General features: G+C 42.4%; 1 protein-coding gene across 6 annotated transcripts in view; it reads left to right on the forward strand.

Annotated features, from left to right (window-relative positions):
* TMEM164 (transmembrane protein 164) overlaps window positions 1-24,351 on the forward strand; it is a 166,700-nt gene that overhangs the window by 91,362 nt on the left and 50,987 nt on the right. For all 6 annotated transcript variants that reach the window (XM_044764240.2, XM_044764242.2, XM_044764239.2 and 3 more), the window contains one exon: window positions 4,643-4,709. In XM_044764240.2, the coding sequence (XP_044620175.1) occupies window positions 4,643-4,709 (67 nt within the window). The remainder of the gene's footprint in view (window positions 1-4,642; window positions 4,710-24,351) is intronic.

A 24,351-nucleotide genomic window follows, 5' to 3' on the forward strand; every position in this document is an offset into this window, starting at 1 on the left:
TTTAGATTCCACGTATAAGTGAGATCATACAGTTCTTGCCTTTTTCTGACTGATTTCACTTGACATAATGCCCTCGAGGTCTATCCGTGTTGTCACAAATGGCAAAATTTCCTTCTTTCTTATGGCTGCATAATATTCCATTGTGTATATATTCAAATTTTTTAATAGGACTGTTTAGTTTTTCTATTTCATCCTGTTTGAGTTTTGGTAATTTGTGATTTTAGAGTAAATTCTTCATTTTATCTAACTTGTCAAATTTATCTGCATAGAAATGTTTGTATCTCCTTATTTTATCCTTTTAATTCCTGGGGGTCTATAGTGATATCCCTTCCTTCCTTCCTGATTTTGGTACTTTTTGTCATCTCTCTTTCTATCCATGTCATTCTACCTAGAGCTCTATCAATTGCATTGATTTTTCTCAAAGACAGGCTTTTGTTTTCATTGATTTTTCTCTATTTTTGTTTTTAATTTCATTGATTTCTTGTCTTTATTATTTCATTCCTTCTGCTTGCTTTGGGTTTATTTTGCTCCTTTTTGTCTATATTCTTAAGATGGAAGCTTAGCTTAATGATTGGAGCCCATTCTTTTTTTCTAATATAAGAATTTCATGTTTTAAGCATCTCTCACATTTCTTTTTAAAGATTTTATTTCTTTTTTCCTTTTTCTCCCAAAGTCCCCTGGTACATAGTTGTGTATTTTTAGTTGTGGGTCCTTCTAGTTGTGGCATGTGAGATGCCACCTCAGTATGGCCTGATGAGCAGTGCAGTGTCTGCGCCCAGGATCCGAACCTTTGGTATGTTTATTTTTATTTTTGTCCAGTTCAAAATATTTTATAATTTCCTTTGAGAATTCTTCTTTTGTGATTTTTTCTTTCCAGCCACTCATAGAACTTGTCATTTGTTCCATATCTTTTGGTTCTTGGTTGTTATCAAGTACTAAATTGAAATATAAGCCATCTTGTGAAGGTTTTTAATACCTTCATTTGTTGTTATGAATAATAATGTGATATTCATTTACATTACTTTGTTAAGGATAATAATAGTTACTATGTATTGTCTTACTGTGTCCTAGGCACTATGTTGATCACTTTACATGGTCTTATCTCATTAGATTCTCTCAACAACACTTTCAGCTAGGTACTGTTATTAGCCCTGTTTTACAATTGAGGACACTGACGCGTATTTTAAGTGACTTTTCCAGAGTCACTCAGCCAGTAAGTGATATAAAGCTGGAATTTGAATGTAGGTTTGATTCCAAACCCCATCTTCTTAACCATTATACTGCATTTTCTCTAGTTATTTAATTTCTTGCCTTTCTAGTAACATCGTTAGCTTCTGGAAGGCAGATTCTATGTCTTATGTATACTGATCTCCTTTTCCCTATATCACCTGGAACAATGTTAGACACACAGTAAGGGATTGATTAGTTTGTGGAACCAAATTCAATGAATTAACTGAACAGGAAGAGAATCAAACCCATGACACTTGCCATGTTGCCCCAGGTTCTTACCAACTAAGATAACTTAACACAGTATCCTATAGAAAAACAACAAAGCTGACAAAAATGTTTGTGACAATGATAATGGCCAGGAGTTTGAGTCAGCAAGAAGGAGATTTGTAAGTATGACTAACTGGAGATGAATCCATCTCCAAGCTCTAGTTTTTGATTCTGGCCTTTAATCTATCCTATTGCTTTCTATGGATCTCTTTCTCATACTTTGAATTTTTGAAACAGTTCGACTCTCTCACATGATTTCCCTTTTTTTTTTCTTTTTCCCCTTCCTCCTTTTTTAATCTTGAGGCTTTAGGTGAGCTCTTCACTATTTATTTAGGAAACATGTATATGAGTCTTACTATATACATGTACTTTTCTAAGCACTTTATAAATACTAACATTATAACAATCCTATGAGTTGGTATGATTATTGTTCCCATTGTACAGATGAGGGAACTCTCACAGGACTTTCTAATTGCCCATTACCCATTTCACATACCTAGCAGAAATCTGGGTGGCCCACTGGAAGTGGGCATAAAGTAGAAACAAAAGCCTCTGCCTCTGATGTTGTCAGTTGTTTACCTCTTCAGCTCTGCTCCGGGTTTGTAGAGGGCAGTGCAGCTGTGTGAGCAAGTCACTTAATCACTTAGTGCTTTGGTTTTCTCAGCTATGAAATTGAAGAAAATGATACTGAATTATAATAAAAACTGTGAGGATTAAATGAGATGCTGCTTTTGACTACTTCACCCAGTGATTGGCACATAGAAATGCTCAACATACGTTAGATTTTTTCGTAATTATTGATATACAAGATCTTTTTATATGTTAAGCATAATTCACCCTTTTGCGTATATATATCTTGTGTAACTGGATTTTGAGGACCCATAACAAGACTTGTCTTTGTCTAGGAATTTATGAGTAACAAGGCTTGTCTTTATCTAGGAATTTATTAGTAACAAGGCTTGTCTTTATCTAGGAATTTATTAGTCATTTGAATCTTGATGTTGGTTTTATCTTCTTTATTTTTGGCCTTCCATGGTCCCTTGGGATCAGTCCCATCATCCTCAAGACTTAACTTTTGGTGCCCAGATATCTAATTGGCCTTGTGTAAATGCCAACATTCTTCTAAGGCCAATGGCAAAGCATAGCACCAGGGTCCAGCTTTTCCTGGATTATCATGTGATTTTTCCTCTCCTAGAGTGAGTGTTTATGCTGTGACTGTCACATAGGAGGGTCCAGGGGCAGAGTTAGGCCAGACTCTATTTCACCCCAAACCTGGAATGGCTGTTAATGACCCCTGCTCTAGGCACTGAGGCTTGAGCCGGAGTTTTCAGCAGTCAGTTTCTCAGAAGACAGAGTTGTCCTCTTGAATGACTCTGTTATAAAAGCCAGCCCAAGGAGGATGGAGTGACATTGCATTGGTTTGCGTCCTCCCATTTATGGAATGAGCCAAGCCCTGTTAAACTGTAGGATTGCGATGGCCTGGTACAGTGGCCTAAGAGCATTCTCCCCTTTGTCATCCCCTGAAAGCATATTAAGCCTCTTGCAGGGGATAAAGGAGGCGGTAGAGAGACTCCTGAAACCAAAAGGAAGGAAAAAGAGCATCTGTGACTCTCCAGTTGAGGTCATATTTTTGAGGGAGGGACTCTCTGATAGAAAGCAGCGAGGGGGATAATAAGAGTTTGTGGTCCAGAGTCAGATAAACCTGGGTTTGAATCTTGGCTCTGTTCTCCTGTGTGTGGCGTTGACCAGGTCACTTTGCTTCTCTGAACTTGGTTCCCTCATTAACAAAATGGGAAAAATAATTGTACCTATCTCATAAGATGCTGTAAAAATGAAGCAGGAGAGTTTATGTAAAGCAGTTAATTAGATACTTGACTAGAATATATGAAGTGCACATCATTGCCATCATCATGGCATTGGTAACAAGGAGCAGCAGTAAGAAACAGATTGGGGAGGACGAAAAACAGCCTTGGGGCTTCTGTGCTGTTCCCTTGGGTCTTCTCGTAGTGTCGCTTAGTCTTAGGCACACATCTGTGAGCTCCAAGAGAAGAGCTAAAGGTCTAGGGGGTCTGTGAGGTATAGACTGCTTTCCTATTCAGAGCACAGGGGAAATTCTGGTTTCCCGGAGCTGCTGAGTGAGTGAGTGTGTAAGAGAGAGAGTAAGAGAGTTTACGAGTGAGCAAGCTAGTGTCTTGAGGTCTACGAGGCCCATTGACTCTACAGTGGTTTTTGACTCAGCAGAGGTCACACATGACCCATCAAATCAGCTTTTCTTCAAGAGGGACAGACTGTCATTCTTTGCTTCTCCCTTAGTAGTTAAGGACCACTTGCCTTGAATGATGAAGGAAGCTGCTTAAGTCAGTCCCCAGGGCCCTCACAAGGAGAGTTTGTTCCTGACTTGGTGGTTCTTGACTCATCAAGGGTTTCTAGTATGTGTTTTAACAAGTTTGGTATTGGGAAACAGTGTCACCACCCCATGCTGCAGACCGGTGTTTTTCTTCTTCTTTTTTTTGGTTTTGCTTTTAAGTCACAGAGCCCAGTATATAAAATAGATCAAAGAAAGCCTGGAAGGCTGCCACTTCTGCCCTCCCCACCCCTGCAGCAGCGCCTGAAGACGTTTCTAAGAAAGTTGGCGAACAGTTTGCGAAATACTGCAGCTGGCTCACTGGTTGTACTGGCTGTTTTATGCCCAGGTCTCTCTGTGGGGAAAAGGATTGGATGTGGCTGTGTAAATAAGCAGCTGTGCTGTGAAAAGTAGGTCTTACTGTAATAACAGAGCACTTGGTCATCCAGTTCCCTTTTTCTAGTGCCGCCTGAGCTGCAGCATTTGAAGCAGTTGATCGGGACTGACTGAAAGTTTAGGGAGCACAGAGCTCATTGTGTAATCAAGTGTTGTAACCAAAGTGTGTTTGGGAAGCGTTCGGGGGTTCTGAGGCTGTGGTGGTGCTCTTCAGAACATTGCACTTGATGCAAAATATGCTGCTTTTAATTTATTACACGTGTGTGCCAACTCCCGCGCCATTTTACACAGAGAGCCACCTGTTTACATGCTCGCCCATATGGCATGGCATAACCTGACACATTTTTGTCTGCCTTTGCAGCAGAGGCTGTGTGTGACCTGGACTTTCTCTCTCTTCCTCTCCAGGCTGCAGATGCACATGTTGAATGGAGCTCTTCTGGCCCTGCTGTTTCCTGTGGTAAATACCCGGCTGGTAAGTTCTCTCTTCTAGGAACGTACCAACAACATACAAAATTGCATTTGCTCACTTTTTCATTATCCAGTGCTTGTCCTCATCCTTAGCTCCTGTGCCCATGTGAGTTTTAAAATATCTTTATGTTTCACGTTGAGGTTTGATGCAGTCCTGTTTGGATACAGTGGAGCGTGATAGGGGTGGGAGTATTTTTTGAAACTCTGGGGCTGCAGTAAGAGTTTAGGCCAGAACCAGGACAGAACGAAAAAGCCATAGATGCTCTTGGAGAGGTTTCGTGGAGAGAACGGAGGCTGGGGGCCCCACCCATTAGACAGAGGCTTCCAGGTGTTCTCAGGGCCTCTAGTGTGGACTCAACCACATTGGCCCCAAATAATCTTCCCAAAGACTGTCTGCCTTGATAAGGGGCTCCTTGGACAAGAATCAGATTCCTCCCCATTCACCCAAACCCACGGAGTACTCTGGGCCACACACACACCCTGAGGCTAGCACTTAGAATCCCACTGTGGCAGGGGGCCGGGTGATAAACCAGCAGAGAGAGAAGCAGGAGCTTTGGGGCTGGGGTGGCAGTCCCTGTCCTCAGACTCCCACATGTGCGACTGTGGAGGAATTAGCTGGCCACATTAGAAAGCTCGGGAAAGAAATCATCTGTAATATCCTTCTTATTGCTTTCTATTTTCACGACTTAACTTTGCTTCATGCATTAAGATCATAGTTTAAATATCAAAATGATAATCTTTATAGTTCACAAGGTTTTTTCACATAACAGTTGTGTGAGGTAGATAGGGCGAGTATTATGGCCTCTCCTTACAGAGGAAGAAACTGACGTTCAGGGAGTCACACAAATTCTAGGGCAGAGTTAGGAGCAGTGCCCAAGCCTCCAGACCCTACACCCACCGCTACACTTCACTGTCTCTGAGGATTCAGCCACTCCCTTGCCACAAATATTCATATATACCCTTATGATCATTATACTTTTCTAGGTGCATATTGTATACCGATGGAAATTAAAAGAGAAGCAATCATCTAAAGCAGTGATTTTGAACCCTCACTATGCTCCAGGCTCACTTAGGGATACTTAAAAAAAACTGATGAAAAACAAACAAACGAACACGGATGCCCTGGCCCCACCCTTGAAGCATCCGAGTTATTGATCTGTGCTGCAGGCTGGGCATAGTGTTTTAAAAAGTCCCTTCTAACATGGAGCTGCAGTTGAGAACCACTGATTTTGTGCAGTGGTTCTGAAACAATGTCCATAGCAGTCACCTGAAGCAATGGCTAAAATATGAGCCTTGCCAGACCCCACCCCTGGAAGGTCTGATTGAGAGGGTCTGCAATGATGCCAGGGAAGGAACATTCGTAACAAGCCCCCACGTGATGCCGATTGCAGGGGTCCTCAGACCACCCTTGGAGAATCAGTGTCTTAGGCGCTTATAATTCAAAGTTACTCCAAGCATGTAACTCAAGTGCGGTCCAAGGACCAGCATCACGTGGGTGCTGCTTGTTAGAAATGTGACATTTCAGGCTCCACCTCAGACCTACTGCATCTGATGCTGCAGTTTTTTTTGTTTTGCTTTTTTTTTTTTTTTTTTGCTGAGGAAGATTCACCCTGAGCTAATATCTGTCCTGATCTTCCTCTATATTGTATGTGAGTCACCATGACAGCACGGCCCCCATGAATGGTGTAGGTCCATGCCTTGGAACCAGACTTGAGCCGCCAAAGCGGAGAGTGCCAAACTTGACCACCAGGCCATGGGGCTGGCCCCCTGGACACCGAATTTTAGCAGGATGCCCAGGTGGCTCATAATGCCTAGCCCCTTTTTTCCAAAGAGCCCAAAGCACCTTACAGATAGACCATTCGAGCTCTTGAAAATGGAAATGCCAGGGTTGGGGGAGGGCAGGCAGTATGGTCTCTGGCCTAACAGGCCAGGCACATTCAGTTCAGTGTTCCCCTGTGAGCTGGGATCAGCAGGCACAGGCTGCTGACATGGGTACTACACTCTTCCTTGTACATCCCCCACAATCTATGACTCGCCTGACTTCACCTAGTGAACCATAGAATCAGAACTCCTGCCTTGGTCTCAGAGCCCTGGGGGATAATACCAAAGAATAGTGCAAATCAAACAAATTACAAACATATTCCTTCCTGGCTCAGGGATGTGGAACCGTGCTAGAGCAGAAGTTACTTCCTGCCTGTGGAGGTAACCTGCTGAGGCAGAGAAGTGGATCTAACGCTGTCTTATCCCTCTGTCTGGTCACACTGTTACTGTTTCCTCAGGAGCTAGAGAGATCAGGCAGATGGAAAACTGATCTCTCTATTTTTATCTCCAATAAACTAGGAGGTAAGGCACTGTTACTATTCCCAAGATCAAGGTGTCAGCAGGGTTGAGTTCCTCTGAAGCCTCTCTCCTTGGCTTGCAGATGCCTGCAGCTCTTTCGGATTCCAGCAAGGAGTGGCACACCAGAAAATTTCCCCTTGGGCTTATAGAATCAGCGATCCTGAATTTGAGTGCTTGTAGCCCACAACACTGGCCAGTCTCTGCTATCAACTGAGGTGGATATGGTTCCTCTACACAGGTCACCTTCAGTTCTTCCTAGTGAGACCTTTCCCCCAAGGAAAGCCAAATAATCTCCTTGGAGAAGCACTGAGCATAAACAGACAGCTTTATTCCCATTGTGCAGGCTTGAAAACAGAGGCCCATTCACATACCTGAAGTCAGTTAGAAAGCCAGTGGTTAAGTTACTATTCAATCAGTATTGTGTTACACCAAGGGTCTATATCTTCACTAGGCCTGCTGATGTTTCTTTAACATCAACAACGGCAGTAATAGCAGCTGGCACTTCTTAAGTGCTTATACTGTGTGCCTGGCACTGTTCTAAGTTCTTTACATGGACTAATTTATTTAATCCTCACAATAAACTTAGGAGGCAAGGTAGTGTTATTATCCTCAAGATCAAGATGCCAGCAGGGTGGTTGTTCTCTGAGGCCTCTCTCCTTGGCTTGTAGATGGCTGCCCTCTTGCTGCCTCTTCACATGGTTGTCCGTCTGTGCATGCACGCCCCTGGTGTCTCTGTGTGTCCAAATTTCCTCTTCTTGTAAGGACACCAGTCAGATTGGATTAGAGCCCACCCTAATGGCCTCATGTTAACTTCATTACCTCTTTGAAGGCCCTAACTCCATATACAGTCACATTCTGAGGTATTGGGGGTTAGGGCTGCAACATACGAATTTGTTGGGGGGGGGGGGCGACACAGAATTCAGCCCATAACAGCTATACTACTCTATGCAGACACAATGTTTCTCTCTCTCTCTTTGCCCCCTTTCTCTTTCTTTTTCTTTCCTTCCTTCCTTCTTTCCTCCTCTTTCTTCCTCTCTCTTGAGACAGATTTGCTATTATATTTGTTATATTAACACGTAATACTTTTCAAATAAATGTCAAGATTTATAGCCAACCAGCTTATCAAGAATGTTCAAGTAACTTTCCTTAACATTGACACTTCTTTGATGAGCTCTCTCTTAACTAGCAGTTCCGTTCACTCTGGTGAATAATCTTGGCGCTCTTTTTCTAAAATGAGGCTGTGATTCCATTTGCATGTGTCTTGACGGTTGGTTTCGGTCGGGTTATTTTAAGTGGTTGGGACCCCTCCTGGGCTACTTCTGGCCTTCAGAACTTTTTGCTTTGCAACCCCTTAGTTGATCTCGATTGACTTGACATAAGACACAGGAAGATAGGCAACTCTTTCTTAAGCCTAATGATCCAATTAGGCAGGAAGCCAGCTTTTGACTTCTTTTGCCCTTCCTTCTTAGCCCTTTATCTTTTTATTTTCCTCCCCCTTTTTTGCTCATTAGCAATAATGAGGAAGCAAGGAAAATAAAATGAACTAATTAGTGTGTATTCAAGTAATATAGACATATGTACACTCACACATGTAACGACAGAGAGAGAGGGAGTTGGAGGAAGTTGCCATAGTAAATTCAAGGATTTGGGATCATCAGTGAATTTCCACATGTGGTGCTCTGTCCTGTGACTCATTGGCACCAGGATTCAAAGACCAGCCAGAGAATGCGCAAGTCCCAGTTCCTCCTGGTTCTCCAGCTTAGAAGCTGACACCTTAGAAGAAAGGACGTATATTCCAATGGCCCATATTACAAGTAAGTGCTCTTTGCTGCCAGGATTCTGGGGAAAGTCTCTTTCTGGCTTCAGATGAAATGTCTTAAGGGTGATTTCTCTTTTGCTTCTTGGAAGGAAGGAGGGGAAGTGCATCATGGCGCTATTGATTATTAGACTAGCAAGTTGCTGAAAGCTTGTCTGGTCTAATGTTATCTTTGAGAGGGGGAATTTAGGATAAATGACTTGCTTAAGAAGCCAAGGTGGGTACCCCTAGAACCCAAGTTTCCTGACTCAGACTTCAGAGCTCTCTTCCTATCGTATGGCTGAAATTCAGGGCAGGTTTGAATGCTAGTGAGTCAAGATGCTGGCAATGCTTCTTAGCGTCCCTTCATCTGAAGTTGAGTCCTAGACTTCTTTGAGAAGCTGAAGATGACTATAGTGCCTCTTCTCAGGTAAATGCACAAACACAATTTTGCATAGAATTTCTGGAGGGACACAGACTGCCACCTCCTTCCCCTCCCTCCACAAGTCCATCCATGGACCCCATGTGAAGATCGCCCCGCCGAAGCTGTCGGTAGTCCATGGCTTAGAGAGTAGATATACTGCCTAGTTCTCCAGCTCCTTGTTATAGCCAGTGACTTTTTGGCCTGAGGGTGATGTCTGGTTCCTTATCTATGCCTATGAATTTGCAAGGAATATCATCCATTCCAGGCTAACCCACCTTCTGGAAAGTGAAAGCCAAGAGGTGGATGCCCATAGAACCTGGTTACGTATTAGCTTTTCAGTTACAGCTCTTACCTTGCAAAGCTGATGATCTGGCACTCAGAATGAGGCAGTGGGCCCAAGCTGATCCCCAGCCCTGTTCCTTTTGCCTCTAAGGCCCGTGAGAGCTTCTTCTGAATGTGGAGTGTTCTGAGCAAGGGAGGTTGGAAAGGGAAAAGAAACTTAAGACACTGTATCAGCCCCCTTCCCAGACCAAGCACTCTAGCTTGGCCTATATTTATGTTTGCAGCCGTCTGTCTGCTACTAGAATAATAAGAAGAATGATAACGCTTCTTTTTATCAAGCTCTTTTCTTCTGTAAGGCCCGAAACCTCGAGTATATTATTATCTCATTTATCAAAATTGCCCATTCTTGTGTGTCCGTGTTGATCTATCATTTTAGTTCCTTTTTTTCTCCTTTACCACCCCTCTCCTTTTGCCCAGTCCTTTTTCTCTGTTAACTGGTTCTTTTGAATGTTCTTAACTCTCAGCCTGAGTGCAAGAGGTTAGTAATGATGTTTTCATTACTAGGGCGGCAGCCCATCATTCTCAATCATTATCTCAATGTTCTAAGAATGCAGCTTTGCCGCTGGCACACCTTGTACCCGTGTGTGCTACTTGGAAAACTTCGCTGTCACCCATGCAAATACACTTAAGAATCTTACTCTTTGCTAATTGGCATATTGAGATGTGCTAATCGACCTAGAAAAGTTATTTCTGTGACTGGAAAATTGAGCTATTTAAAAAAGTTATAGTTTGGATTTGGGGCCTGGACTAGGGACAGAATGTCCCTTTGCTTTCCTGAGAGTACTTAAAATATAAAAAGTTGGCTTCAGAAGAGGCCTTAGCTTTATGAAGAATTGATTTGAGCAAAATTGTGCCTCAACCTACAAAGGCCAATGTGTTTCTGATCAGATGAATGCAAAGGGTGTGAGGACATGGAGCGTGTTGAGAAGAGTCTGTGGTTCCTGGTCCAAGCCAAATTAGAGAGACTATGCTATAATATGTCTAATTACTACCTTTATTTTAAGATTGATCTTTGAGAGTCTTATGTCCTCCATGGATCCAGCCTAGTCACACTAGTCAATCCACAGATTTTTATTGAGCACTTTTCTATGTCAAGTATTGTGCTGTATGCTGCAGGGGATGCAGAAGCAGCCAGGGTACATTCCTGGCCCTCAAGAAACTTGCAGTTTAGTTAGAAAAATAAGGGATAAATGCCTGAAAAGTTATGACGGTATTCAACTCAAAATCATGAAAAAGGAAAATCACAAGGAAATTCAGGCATAATTACTAAATTGTGATTGTTCTGAGTTCCAAGAGATGGGAAGAGGATTATTATTAGAATTTATTGAGCACCTACTGTGTGCCAGGTAATTTACATATGTTATTATTTAATTCTCGCAAGAACCCTCTTTTACATATAAGGAAACTGTGGTTCAGAGAGATGAAATGGCTTGCTCAGAGTTACACGTTTGTAAGTGCTAAAGCTGAACCTGTGCACTTTGCACTCTAACACACTGCCTCCTGGAGAGATCATTAAGTGCTCCAGAAAGCTTCACAGAGAAATAAAGCCTGAACTGAGCCTTGAAGACTAATTAGAATATGCATGCAAATTGCAGAGGACGGAGGCAGTTCAACTAAGAGAATGCCCTGGCCAGCGTCATGGAGGTAGGACACAGTAAGCTCCTCACTGAGATTCTGAAGAGCAGGATGGAGAGTCGTGAATTCAGTTGTATATATAGACATTGCCACTTATGTGCAAATCACCAGAAGACATCCTGGGTCACTGCTTCTGTCACATCTCTTAGCCCTTATAGTGTTTAGATTTTGTGTGTATTTCTTATCTTTTTTGGTTCTCCTGATAAGAATTCCTTACTGGTGCATGGGACTTTGCAAAGGAAAGCTTTCACAGATAGCTCATCCTAGCGTAGTTAAGAGTATGGACTTGGAGATCAGGTTCTCTGGCTTCATATCCTGGCTGTACCACTCTGTGTGTGTGTGTGTGTGTGAGAGAGAGAGAGAACCAGCGGGGTGGGGGGGTAGTAGGGAGGGAGAGGGAGAGAACTTCACTAAGTTACTTAACTTTTGTGGATTAAATTAGTTAATGTGTATAAAGCGTGTAGCACAGCACCTGGCAAATAGGAAGCCCTCAGTCAGCGTTAGCTGTTAATTATTAGTCTTTGATCCTCACACAAACCCTCTGACGTGGGTATCTGTTAGCGTCTCCATTTGAAAGTTAAATAACTTGCACAGAGACACACAGAAATTGACAGAACTGTTGTGAGAACTTGGTCTTTCTGATGCTAAAGCTCATGGTCGTCCTTCCTCCTCTTTTCTAATTTTTTTTTTTACAAAAATAGTACATATTCACTAAAAAGCAATTCAGGAGTAAAAGGAGAAAGCTAATCATCTTACCCCACCAACTTTCAGTCCTATTCCTCAAGGGAATAGGACTCAAGTCAATTGTGTTAAAGGTTTGTGTGTCTTTCCACATTTTTCTTTTGCTCATAAATGCAGATAAGGATCTTCATATTTCTAGGTGTTGATTTGTTTGGGTTTAGGCTTCCTACACAATTGGCATTACACTGTAAACATTACTCCAGTGTATTTTCCTTTAACCTGACGGTAGATAATCAGTAACCTCTTCAGTTATGGATGAATCTCATTCTTTCTAATAGCTGCTTAGCACTCCATAGTTTGGTTGGACTGTGCATTCACCCTGTCCCCAGGTTCCCAGCACTGCAGCATAACTATTCCCTATGGGCAAGAATAGTTATCTTTGTGGCCTCTGTCCCCTGTGGGGCCTCGTACCCAGCCCACGGTAGGTATCCACAGATAGAATAAATGGATTAGTCAGCCAGCCTGAACCTCTGTATTCCTCAGAGCAATTCCAGGGGAACTCTCTTACACATGTCCTGAGATCTTGGCTGTGAAGACAGAGGGATGATAGATGATATTTTTCCCAGGTGAATTATTTGTTAAACCACTTGAAATAATGATATTTTCCTGATTACAGCAAAAGACATATTTACTGGTGAAAATTTCTGAAATACAGAAAAGTATAAATAAAAAATAAAAATCACCACCATTGCAATGGTGCTTATTTTTCAATAAATTAAAAACAGCAACAGAAAGCATGAGGCTTTTGTGCCTTTGTGTTTACAAATGTATAAATGTTTTCTTTACAAAAGTAGTATATGTTGATAATAAGAAAAAAAGTAGAAAATACAGAAAAACACCAAAATAAAACAGAAATCATTGAGCAGCAACAACTGTTAACATCGTTCGCAGCATATTCTTGGTCTTTTTGTGTCTGCGTAGAAGTTAAGAGTTAGTACAGTGTAGTGGTCAAAAGTGCTAACCCTGGAGCCAGCCTCTCTATGGTTTTGTGGCTGCCTCATCTGCCTTTATAGCCATGTGACCTTGGGTAAGTGACCTAACTTCTGCCACCCCATTTTCTTATCTGTAAAATGGTGCTCAGGTGAATGGAGATCATGTAGGGTAAGCACTTAGCCCAGCGCTTGGCTATAGTAAGTGCTTTTTCAGTGTCGCATGTTGTTACTACTATTCCTAATATTATCTGAGAAATTGAGGAGGTTCCTGTCAGCATGTGCTTTTTGATGTTAGTCTCCAGCGCTTTGGCCCCAGCTCCCTGAGCTGCTGGGTGATGGTGGAGTGAAGGGGGCTTTGTTTCTGCATTAGCCTTCCTGAGTGAGATTAAAATTCCTCCGGAGGCTTTCTTTTCCACACTGACTAACCTTGCCTTTGTTTTTTCCATTGGTTTCTGAGACAGCCTGTTTGATGAGTGAACTGATTCGCCTTCGCTCCTCCCTCTTGACAGGTGAATTAGGTTCACTTCTGGTTTTTCTTCCTATTTGAATAAAATGTCCAGACCTTTGGGTTTGTCAGTGAGGTCCAAGCCCCTCAGCCCATGGAGGGAGTGGCAGCAGTCAGGGAGAGTGCCAGAAAGTAGGCTTTTTGCCTCCAGAACTTGCTAGTTCTTTGCCTTGGTTCTGTTTTCCTAAAACAAGCTTAGAAGAAACAGCCTCCAGCACTTGGAAGCAAGTGCTATTTCCCTCTCTCCAGTCCATGGACCAGTGGTTCTTAACCCTGGCTGCACATTAGAATCACCAGGGCCGATTTCAAAACATACCCATTTTCAGAAAGCACCGAGACAATTCTGATGTGCAGCCGGGGCAGCTCTGCTGTGTGCCCTGTTCCCTCCTGTGTACCCTCCCTGCCACTGACTGGGACTTGGGGCTTTGAACAAGTTGATGTCACCTCATCGAGCATCAATTTCCTCGTTTCTCCAATGGAGTTAGTAGTGTCTGCTCTCTCTACCTCACAGGTTATGAAGAAAAGATAACAGAACGAAAGAAAAATGAGAGATAGCAAAGGGCTTTGAAAGTTTAAAAGCACTACGCAAATGAGTACTTGCTTTTTTCTCCAACCCTTCAGTCATCTTTTTTTTGAGGGGGGTTTAATTGAGAGAGAATTTTCATACCATAAATCTATCTTTTTAAAGTGTACAATTCAGGGTGTTTTTTACTGTATTTACAGAGTTGTACAACTATCACCACTATTTAATTTTAGGATATTTTCATCATTCCCAAAAGAAGCATTGTACCCATCAGTGGTGCCTCTCTATTTTCCCCTCTCCAAGCCCTGGAAACCACTAATCTACTTTCTGTCTCTATGGATTTGCTTATTCTGGACATTTCATGTAAATGGAATCATACAATGTGTGGCCTTTTCTGACTGACTGTGTTCAATTAGCATAAAGTTTTAAAGTTCATCCATGTTGGACCATGTATTAGTGCTTCATTTCTTTTCATGGCTGAATAATATTCCTTTATATGATATACCACATTTTGTTTATCTATTCATCCATTGATGGACGTTTGGTTGTTTCTACCTTTTGTCTGTTGTGAATAGTGCTGCTGTGGACGTTAGTATAAAAGTATCTGTTTGAATGTCAGCTTTGGGCTAGATACCTAGAAGTGGAATTGCTAGATCATGTGGTAACTCCATGTTTAGCTTTTTTTTTTTTTTTAAAGATTTTATTTTTTCCTTTTTCTCCCCAAAGCCCCCCGGTACATAGTTGTATATTCTTCGTTGTGGGTTCTTCTAGTTGTGGCATGTGGGATGCTGCCTCAGCGTGGTCTGATGAGCAGTGCCATGTCCACGCCCAGGATTCGAACTAACGAAACACTGGGCCGCCTGCAGCGGAGCGCGCGAACTTAACCACTCGGCCACGGGGCCAGCCCCACCATGTTTAACTTTTTGAGGAACTGCCAGGCTGCTCTCCAAAGCGGTTGTACTGTTTTATATTCCCACTGGCAATGTATGAGGGTTCCAGTTTCTCTGCATCCTCGTCAACATTTTTTATTGTCTGACTTTTTTTTTACTGTAACCATCCTAATGGGTGTGGAGTGGTATTTCATGGTGCTTTTGATTTGCATTTCCTTGATGATGAATGATGTTGAACACCATTTCATGTACTTGTTGGCCATTTGTATGTCTTTGGGGAAATGTCTTTTCAAGTCCTTTCCTATTTTTTATTGGGTTATTTGTTTTTTATTTTTCAGTTGTGAGAGTTCTTATGTATTCTGCATACCAGACTCTTATCAGATGTATAATTTGAAATATTTTTTCCCATTCTGTGGGTTGTTTTTGCATTTTATTGATGGTGTCCTTTGAAACACAAAATCTTCAAACTTAAATCTACTCTCTCTAATTTTTCTTTGGCTACTTCTGCTTTTAGTGTCCTATCTAAGAAACTATTGCCTAATCCAAGATGACAAAATTTTATAACTATGTTTTCTTCTAATAGTTTCATGGTGTTAGCTTTTACTTTTAGGTCTGTGATCCATTTTGAGTTAATTTTTATATACGCAGTCATGTGTTGCTTAACGATGGGGATATTCTAAGAAATGCATCATTAGGTTATTTCCTTGTTGTGTGAACATCATAGAGTGTACTTACACAAACCTAGATGGTATAGCCTACTACACACCTAGGCTAGATGGTACTAATCTTATGGGACCACTATCGTATATGCAGTCCATCAGTGACTGAAACCAAATGTCATTATGTGACACATGACTGTAGGGTGAGGAAGCAGGCTAAATTCATTCTTTTGCGTATGGATATCCAGTTGTCCCAGCACCATTTGTTGAAAAGGCTCTTTCCTTTTGAAATGTCTTGAAACCCTTGTCAAAACTCAATCAAAAATAAAACTGAGGGTTTGAGACCAGCCTGGTGGCATAGTGGTTAACTTTTCATGCTTTGTTTCGGTGGCCTGGGGTTCATGGGTTCGGATCCCAGGCATGGACCTAGCAGCACTCGTCAAGCCACGCTATGGCAGCTTTCCACATAAAATAGAGGAAGATTGGCACAAATATTAGCTCAGTGATAATCTTCCTCAAGCAAAAAGAGGAAGATTGGCAGCAGTTGTTGGCTCAGGGCCAATCTTCCTCACAAAAAATTTAAAAAACATAATAAAAGTAAGGGTTTATTTTTGGATCATCAAATCTCTTCCATTGATGTATATGTCTATCCTTATGCCAGCACCACACTTTCTTGATTACTGCAGCTTTGTAGAAAGTTTTGAAACTGGGAAGTCTGAGTCTTCCATATTTGTTCTTCTTTTTCAAGATTGTTTTGGCCGTTCTGGTACCCTTGCATTTCCACATGAATTTCATGATCATCTTATGAATTTCTGCAAAGCAGCCAGCTGGGATTTTTATGGGGGTTGCATTGAATGTAGACCAATTTGAGGAATATTGCCGTCTTAACAATATTAAGTCTTCTAATCCATGAACACAGGATGTCTATTTATTAAGGTCTTCTTTAATTTTTTTCAATGATGTTTTATAGTTTTTGGAGTATAGGTTTTGTACTTGTTTTGTTGCATTTATTCCTATATATTTTAATTCTTTTTGACGGTATTGCAAATAGAATGGTTAATTTGATTTTCTGATTGTTCTTTGCTACACTGTAGAAATAGTTCCTCTTTCTGTATTGATCTTATATCCTGCAACCTTTCAGAACTAATTTATTACTGCTAAGATTTTGTGTGTGTGTGTTTTTAAAGATTTTATACAGACAAGATCATGTCTTCTATGAATAGAGATAGTTTTACTAATCCTTTCTAGTCTGGATGCCTTGTATTTCTTTTCCTTATACAATGGCTCTGGCCAGAACCTCCAGTACAGTGTTGAATAGAAGGGGTGAGAGTGGGCACTTGTCTTGTTCCTCATCTTAGGGGGAGAGCATCAGTCTTTTATCATTAAGTATGTTAGCTGTGGGTTTTTTGCAGATGCCCTTATCAGGTTGAGGAGGTTCCTTCAGTGACCTTTAATGAATGTCTATTGTTGGGAACTGAGGGTAGTAGGATGTTTCTTGAAGTGGAGGTACTTAGTCATTCAGAGTTTGGAATTGCTTAGGGTGAGAAAATGCCACTTCTTCCCAAGGAAGGCATTGTGAGGTTTTAGGGGTTCCAAGTTCTCTACATTCAAATTAAAACATAGAATCTTAAGCATATTTAAAAGAACAGTCAAAGTTAATAGAGTGTCTGTTAAAATACAATGATATTGCATTGCCATGAGGGAAGCAGAGGGAAATAAAATGATACTTCAGAGCTGACATACAGTAGGAGCTCAATAAATGCTTATGGGATAGCTAGTATGCTTAGTGTAGGTGATTAGTCAGTTCTGACTGCCATAACAAAATACCCTAGACTGAGTGGCTTAAACAACAGAAATTAATTTCCCACCGTTTTGGAGGCTTGGAAGTCTGAGATCAGGGTGCCAGCGTGGTTGGGTTCTGGTGAGGACTCTCTTCCTGGCTTGCATAGGGCTGGCTTCTTGCTGTGTCCTCACAGGCCAGGGACAGAGCCCTCAAGCTCTCTGGCATCTCTTCTTATAAGGACACTAATCCCATTATGAGGGTCCTGCCCTCATGACCTCATCTAAACTTAATCTCCCAAAGGTGCCACCTCCAAGTACCATCACCTTGGGGGTTAGAACTTCAACATAGGAATTTTGGGGTCACACCAACATGCAGTCCATAAGAGTAGGTTAGAATACTAGACACACCAGTATGGCATGGCCAAATTTGAAATTTTAGGGTTCATAACAGCAAAGGTAGGGAATGGCAGGCACAATCAGACATTCATGATAATAGCTGCTGTGTATTGTGAGAGCCTCTGTATGGAGGAGAGCCCAGAACTGTGCTAGACTCATTGCTTCCCTCATCTCAGTTAATCCTCGCAACAGCCCTGAAATGTAGGTGATTGCATTTATAGAGAGGAGTAAACTGAGATGCAAAGAGTTGTTAAGCAATCCACCCAAAGGTACGCAGCTAGTGGGTTGAGAAGTTGCAAATTAGAACCCAGGTTTCTGTTTCCAAAGCTCATTCTCTTCCCACTGCACCACCCCAGCTTCCTCACTGTACCCTGGGTCTTTGCAACTCAGAACGTGGTCCCCAGGCCAGCAGAATTGGCCTCCCCTGGGTACTAGTTAGAAATTCAGACTCTTGGGCCTCATCCCATATCTACAGAATGAGAATCTGCATTTTAACAAGATCTTCTGGGGATTAGTGTGCACATGAACGTTTGAGAAGGGCTGGAAAGCAAGATTGAGAGAAAGCAAAAGGACCAACATATAGTGTACAAAGGAACAAAGGCAACTCAGTACTACTCAGCTTTTATTCCTCTTCTGTTCTTTCCTTAAAGAGACTTATCTTTGAACAGTGATAAAGATGGACATCTTCCTAGTCAGGCATTCAGCTATTGTAAATGAGGCCTAAATTATAGGGCTTGACGGAAGTTCAGATATTTTGTACTTTATTTTATGTAAGTTATACCTCAATAAAAAAGAAAGTTACCAAAAGAAGTTAGGACGTGAAATCCACTGCAGGTGAATTTTGAAACTCGTAGAGCATAAATAGATGAGTACCCAAAGCAGAAGTTGAATATTTATTTTGAGTTTTGAAAAGGATTAAAAGTTAAATGCTAGGAGTTCTAGATGCATGATATACCCATGCACAATGGCATCTAGCCAAGTCGAGGAACACTGTATGAAGCAGTTGGTCTTTGGCCACATGGAACTGGACCAGGAGCCAGCACAGGCCTCCAAAAATACATTATTGTGAAACCCTACACATTTTGTTTGGATAAGATTACTCAAATGTTAATTAGGGAAAGCCAGGGTGTATCTGGATTTTGGTAAGTCATTTCACTGAGTGGCTCATGACAAGATATAGAACTGTGCACTTGAGAGTGGACAGTGCAGTTATCTGGCTTAATGGTTTGTTGAACTAATTTAAGGAGTTGATGGCAACTTAGATGAAGGCACAGGTGACTGAAGTGTCAGATTTGCATGTGTTCCAAAGCTGGAAAGCAAAGCTATATTGGGTGACAGTTTCAATATTCCAAAAGGTCCTGAATGATAGCATCTAAGGAACAGAAAGGAAATTTCATAGAAGTAAAGGTACAGTCCAAATACTTGACTTAAAAAATCAACTAGACCTTAGAAGTTGAGAGCTGCAGAGGTCCTTAGAAATTTATCTAGTCCAACTGTGTCATTTCACAGATGTTAAAGCCCAGAAAGGGGGAATGACAAGGTTGTATGGCCAGTAAGTGGCAACTCTAAAATCAACGCTTAGGTCTCCTGACTCCCAGACCAGTGCTCTTTCCACCGCCCTGGTTGCATAAGTACTGAATGGGATGCTCTATGTGTGTGTGTGGGGGGGTGGTGGGGGGGTTGGGCAGGGAGGCAAGGGGGAGGTGTTTTCCCACAGCAAACAATTCTGTGACACCAACTGGGTGTTCTACACTTTAACTCATTCCGATACTATCTACCTGAAGGTAGCATCAGATCCCACAGGTTAAGGGCTTAGTCCTATAAGACTGCCCCCACTTCAAATGCCAAGTCCACGTTGTTACCTGTGCTTCTGACTGAGTGGCTATGAATTGGTGGTTCCCGCCACCCCCTCCTTGGGTTTGATGAACTTGCTAGAGCAGCTCACTGAAGTCAGAGAAACATTTACTTATGTTTACCAGTTTATTAGAAAGGATATTTTAAACGATACAGATGAGCAGCCAGATGAAGAGGTGTACAGGGCAGAGTCCGGAAGTGTCCCATGTGCAGGAGCTTCTGTTCCCATGCAGCGAAGGCGTGCCACCCTCCTGGCCTGTGGATATGTTCACCAACCCAGAAGCTCATCAATTGTTCTTGTTCAAGAGTTTCTATAGAGCTCGATTGGTGGCCACCCTTTCCCAGAGGCAGGTGGGCATGGCTAAAAATTCCCACCCTCTAATCACTTCCTGGTGACCAGCCCCATCCTGAGGCTATCTAGGGGCTCCACCCTAAGTCTCTCATGAGCAGAAACTCAAGTGTGCTCAAAAGTGGCTCCTTTTGAGTAACAGAAGACACTCATCACTCAGGACATTTCAAGGGTCTTAGGAGCTTTGTGCCTGGAATGGGGACAAAGACCAAATATATGTCTTATTTATCCTAGATTCCTTGGGTAGCAGCTGTTCTTAGGAAGAAACTTCAGGGTTTAGTTAAGCTCCTTAACTTCACTCAGTTTCCTCATCTGTAAAACAGGAATAATAATATTACCTACATCATAGGTATTGTGAGGATTCAACGAAATAATTCTTTGTTAGGTGGCCACTGAAAAGATGCATGCGGTCTTCAGTCACATAAACAGAAGGGAGAAATAGGCAAAGCCCTCAGGATGCTCTCTTCTGACCTCAACAGCTGTCCTCCCAACCTCCCCTTATGTTCCACACACCTTGGAACCTGTAGTGAGGTGACTTGAGACTTTAAGACAAACTGAGGGTTTAGAAGTCCAAGGGGACGGTGATGCCTTCTGGGTCCCTCTATTTTATATATCTGTAATTTTATATTATAGAAAATTGAAAATATATACAAAAGTAGAAAAAAATACCTGAATGTATCCATCTCTCAGTTCAATCATTATCACTCATAGCCAGTCTCTTTCTTTAATCGGTATGCCTCACTTCACCTCAAACTGCTCCCTCCCCCAAGCACTTATCCCTGAAGGATTTTGAAGGAAATCTCGTGTAATTTTAACTGCAAATATTTCATTATGAATATCTAAAATGTGAGGACTCTTGTAATATATATGTAATCATAATGCCATTATCATACCTACAATAATTAACAATAATTCCTTAACATTCTCCAATACCCGGTCAGCAGAGCACAGGCTTCTAATCCAGCCAGTTTGCGCTTCCAGTCTTGTTTCTGTATCATCAATAGTCGTTCTCTGAGCCTGTTCATATTATAAAATGAGGGTGATCATAATTTCTAAATCTTCAGTAAGGTGATGCATGTAAAGTGTTACCACAATGCCTGATACATAGTAGTAAGTACTCAATAAAGGTCAGCTCAGATGCTTATTTATTAATAATATTTATAATCAATATGTTAATTTACAATCAATAATTTATTAAATTATTTAAAAATTTATTTTAATTAAAGCCAATAATTTATAATTAATGTATTAATATTTATGACTAATATAATAACATTAATAATGCCTTTAAGAATAGTTTTGACTTAGAATCAAGAGGCAGATTTGGAGCCCAGAAAAATGATTTTTTTTTGGGGGGGAAGCAAAAATAAAAATGAAACAACTTTCAAAGTGGCTCGAAAAGCTACAAGAGAACACTGGTATAAATTGGGAAGTGGAGCTGGAAATGATAGGGTCCTTATAGCTTCCCTCCACTGTATATAGTTTATTCTCCCCGCAATTCCTGTTCATTGTGGTAGAAGCATGTGCATATTAAATAGCTCCCCTCCTCAGCCAGAAGAGAGAGGAGAGCTAGCTGGGATGGGGGTTGCCAGTGCTGGAACTGATTCAGGGAAGCGAGGGGTACCCACTGCAAGCAAAAGGGGGATGGGCTCCTCAGAGCCCTTGCTCAAGAAATGAAGCCCCAGGTTCCCTGGGTGGTCATGAGCTTAAAGCTCCACCTTGTTGGGGACTGGTCTGAGCACCCCTCCATCTGGGCATCAGGTCTCGGGCATGAGGCTGGCTCATCCTATTGTGTTGTTCTTAGAATCATTTCTCTTCCTCTGGGACAGCCTTGCTCTCTGCTGCCTGTTCCAGGCATCAGCTGAAAGCTTTTTAATAAAAATGGAACCCAAAGGAGGGGTGATAAGGTATCTGATTTTAACCTGAAGTGAGAGAACACCAGATGTTTCATTCTGTCTGAAGGTTTGAGGGAGGAAAAGCAATTAGCAGCTGCTACTGATTTAGCAACAGACACCTGCTAAATGAAAATCTGTAAAACCAGCCAGGCTTAGCACCAGAAGTGCATATGCCGCTTCTCAGGCATTTCTGGGAATTGTGAATTATGTTGGCCCAAAATAGGAGGGGGGTTCGGTGGGGAGGGGGGTCTCTAGAGAAGCTAAACATTTCCGTGTAGACCAGGAGTGTGTTTTTCTAAGGTGACAGTAACTTAGAAATGGCTATTTGGTGGGTGAATGGAGAGGAAGAGAAGAGAATGAATCTTCCAGAAGCTGCCTGCGTACTCCCTGCGTATGGCCTGATCCACAGGCTACCCTCTGGGGGCCATCCCATAGGGGCGGAGGAAGGGTGGGGGGAAATTCTGCTTCCCTTCCCTTCTCATCCAGAGCACACCTCTCTCCTCCAGCAAGTCCCCTCCAATGAGTCTGAAAGCAGGGAGGAATCCTCAGCACTGGGCTCACGGCGGCTCCTGCCTTGTGATGGTTCCAGACTGTTGGCTCTAGGAACCATCTGGACATCTTTTTTTTTTTAATTGCCTTTTCTCCCCAAATCCCCCCAGTACATAGTTGTATATTTTAGTTGTGGGTCCTTCTAGTTGTGGCATGTGTGATGCCACCTCAACATGGCCTGACGAGCGGTACCATGTCCGCACCCAGGATCCAAACCGGCGAAACCCTGGGCTGCTGAAGCAGAGCGTGCGAACTTAACCACTCAGCCATGGGGCCGGCCCCAGGGACATCTTCTGCTGAGCTTGTGCTTTGCTTTAGCTGGGAAGGAGGCTTATCCATGGCTTTCTCCTTTCCAGAATTCTTTTCCAAGTATATATTAGCTATTGCTCTCCACCTCCGTTTGCCTGAGGCACAAACTGAAAGACAAACAATGGAAACAGGAATTCATGAAGAGGGCTTTAGGGGTGTGCGTGCGTGCGTGCGTGCGTGCGTGCGTGTGTGTGTGTGTGTATTTGTTGGAGGTGTGGGAGGACACAAGTTTCTATTTGGAGTGGGTGTTCAAGATAGGACTGATTAGAAAGAAGGCCAATTTGTAGGTGATCTAGATGGTGTTGAAAGAATTGGGCCACTCCCATTTGTGCCTCATACCGCATTCACTGTATGTAACTGCTGTTTCTCAGTCTCCAAACTAGGCCAGAGGTCAGCTGCAACTTGGGCCAAAGGGATGGGCCCTGTTCTGTTTCTCATCTTGAGCAAAGGGATGGCAGCTTTCCCTGTGAAGCAGAGGTCAGGGGGTGCTGTCGGCAGATGCATGGCCAGAGCTGTCCTGAGAAAATACTGCCTTGAACTTTATTCCTGGCAAGGTGTTTCAGTGTGGACTGAACTCCTACCTCCAAAGGTGGAAGCAAGAGAAGATTCTTTTTCCTTTAACTGAGTAGGCCCTTAAGGGAGAGCGGTCATTCCAGATAAGTTTGCATTTCACTTCCTCTGCCCTGCGGTGTGAGCCAGGAGGGAAAAAGGAACAGTGAGTCAAGGATAGAGGGAGAGCTAGGATCCGCACCCTCCAGCCAGAGTTGGGGGTAATTTCACCTTCTCTGGGCAAGGGAGACACTGCATTCCCATCAGTTAGTTCCAATAGGTGGAATAACCATCGAACAAATATGTATCCTGTGACTACAGGCTGTCCTAGAGAGAGATCCAAGGACGCTGTCTATGATGGAGTGCGCCAGGTGCACTCATGGTTCTCATTAAAGCAGCCAGGCCTTCCTGGGCTGAGCCCTATGAGCGCGTCACCCATCGATCCACTAGAGGTGGGTTTCTAATACATTACGTTCTTAATAATTCAAACTAGCTTGTGTGCCAAAATTCAAATGACGTCTCAGCAACAGAATTACTCATTTTCCTTTAGAATCTAGGACCTATAGGCCTCAACTAATTGGAGGGATAATTTTGGTCCCTGGTGGCCAAAGGGAGGATGTTTCATCCCAAGGTGGCATTTGCTTGACTTAATCCAGTCCTTACAGAGGAGCATGTGTCTTTCCAGGGACCCTGTTAATGAGGGGGGTTGGGTAGGGCTCGAGGCTCCACTCGTCCTAAACTCCAGCACACACAGCGAGAGCCTGCTTCTCAGCGCAAATGTGACTGCTGGGGGTCACTTGGACTGCTGCCTTTTGGTGCAGGTTATAAACTCCAGGTTGCAGTATTTATCTTGTCTTCTTTTCCTTCTGGCTTTTGTGGGGCATCGATTGGATAGTTTCTTCTTTTATTTTCTTTCTACTGGTTTAGATGTTATACACACTATTTCAGTTATCGGGTTTTTTTAATGGTTACCCTACCAATGTTAACAAAAATACTCATTTACTTTTCTCTCAAATGATACAAGGACCGTATAACATTTTTTTGGTAATAGCTTTATTGAGATAAAATTCCCTGAAAAGTGTACAATCCATTGTTTTCTAGTATATTCACAGAGTTGTGTAACCATCACCACAATCAATTTTAGACCATTTTCACTAACCCCACAAGAAACCTGTAT

This window comes from Equus asinus, chromosome X (genome assembly GCF_041296235.1).
Source record: "Equus asinus isolate D_3611 breed Donkey chromosome X, EquAss-T2T_v2, whole genome shotgun sequence".
Classification (NCBI taxonomy): Eukaryota; Metazoa; Chordata; class Mammalia; order Perissodactyla; family Equidae; genus Equus; species Equus asinus.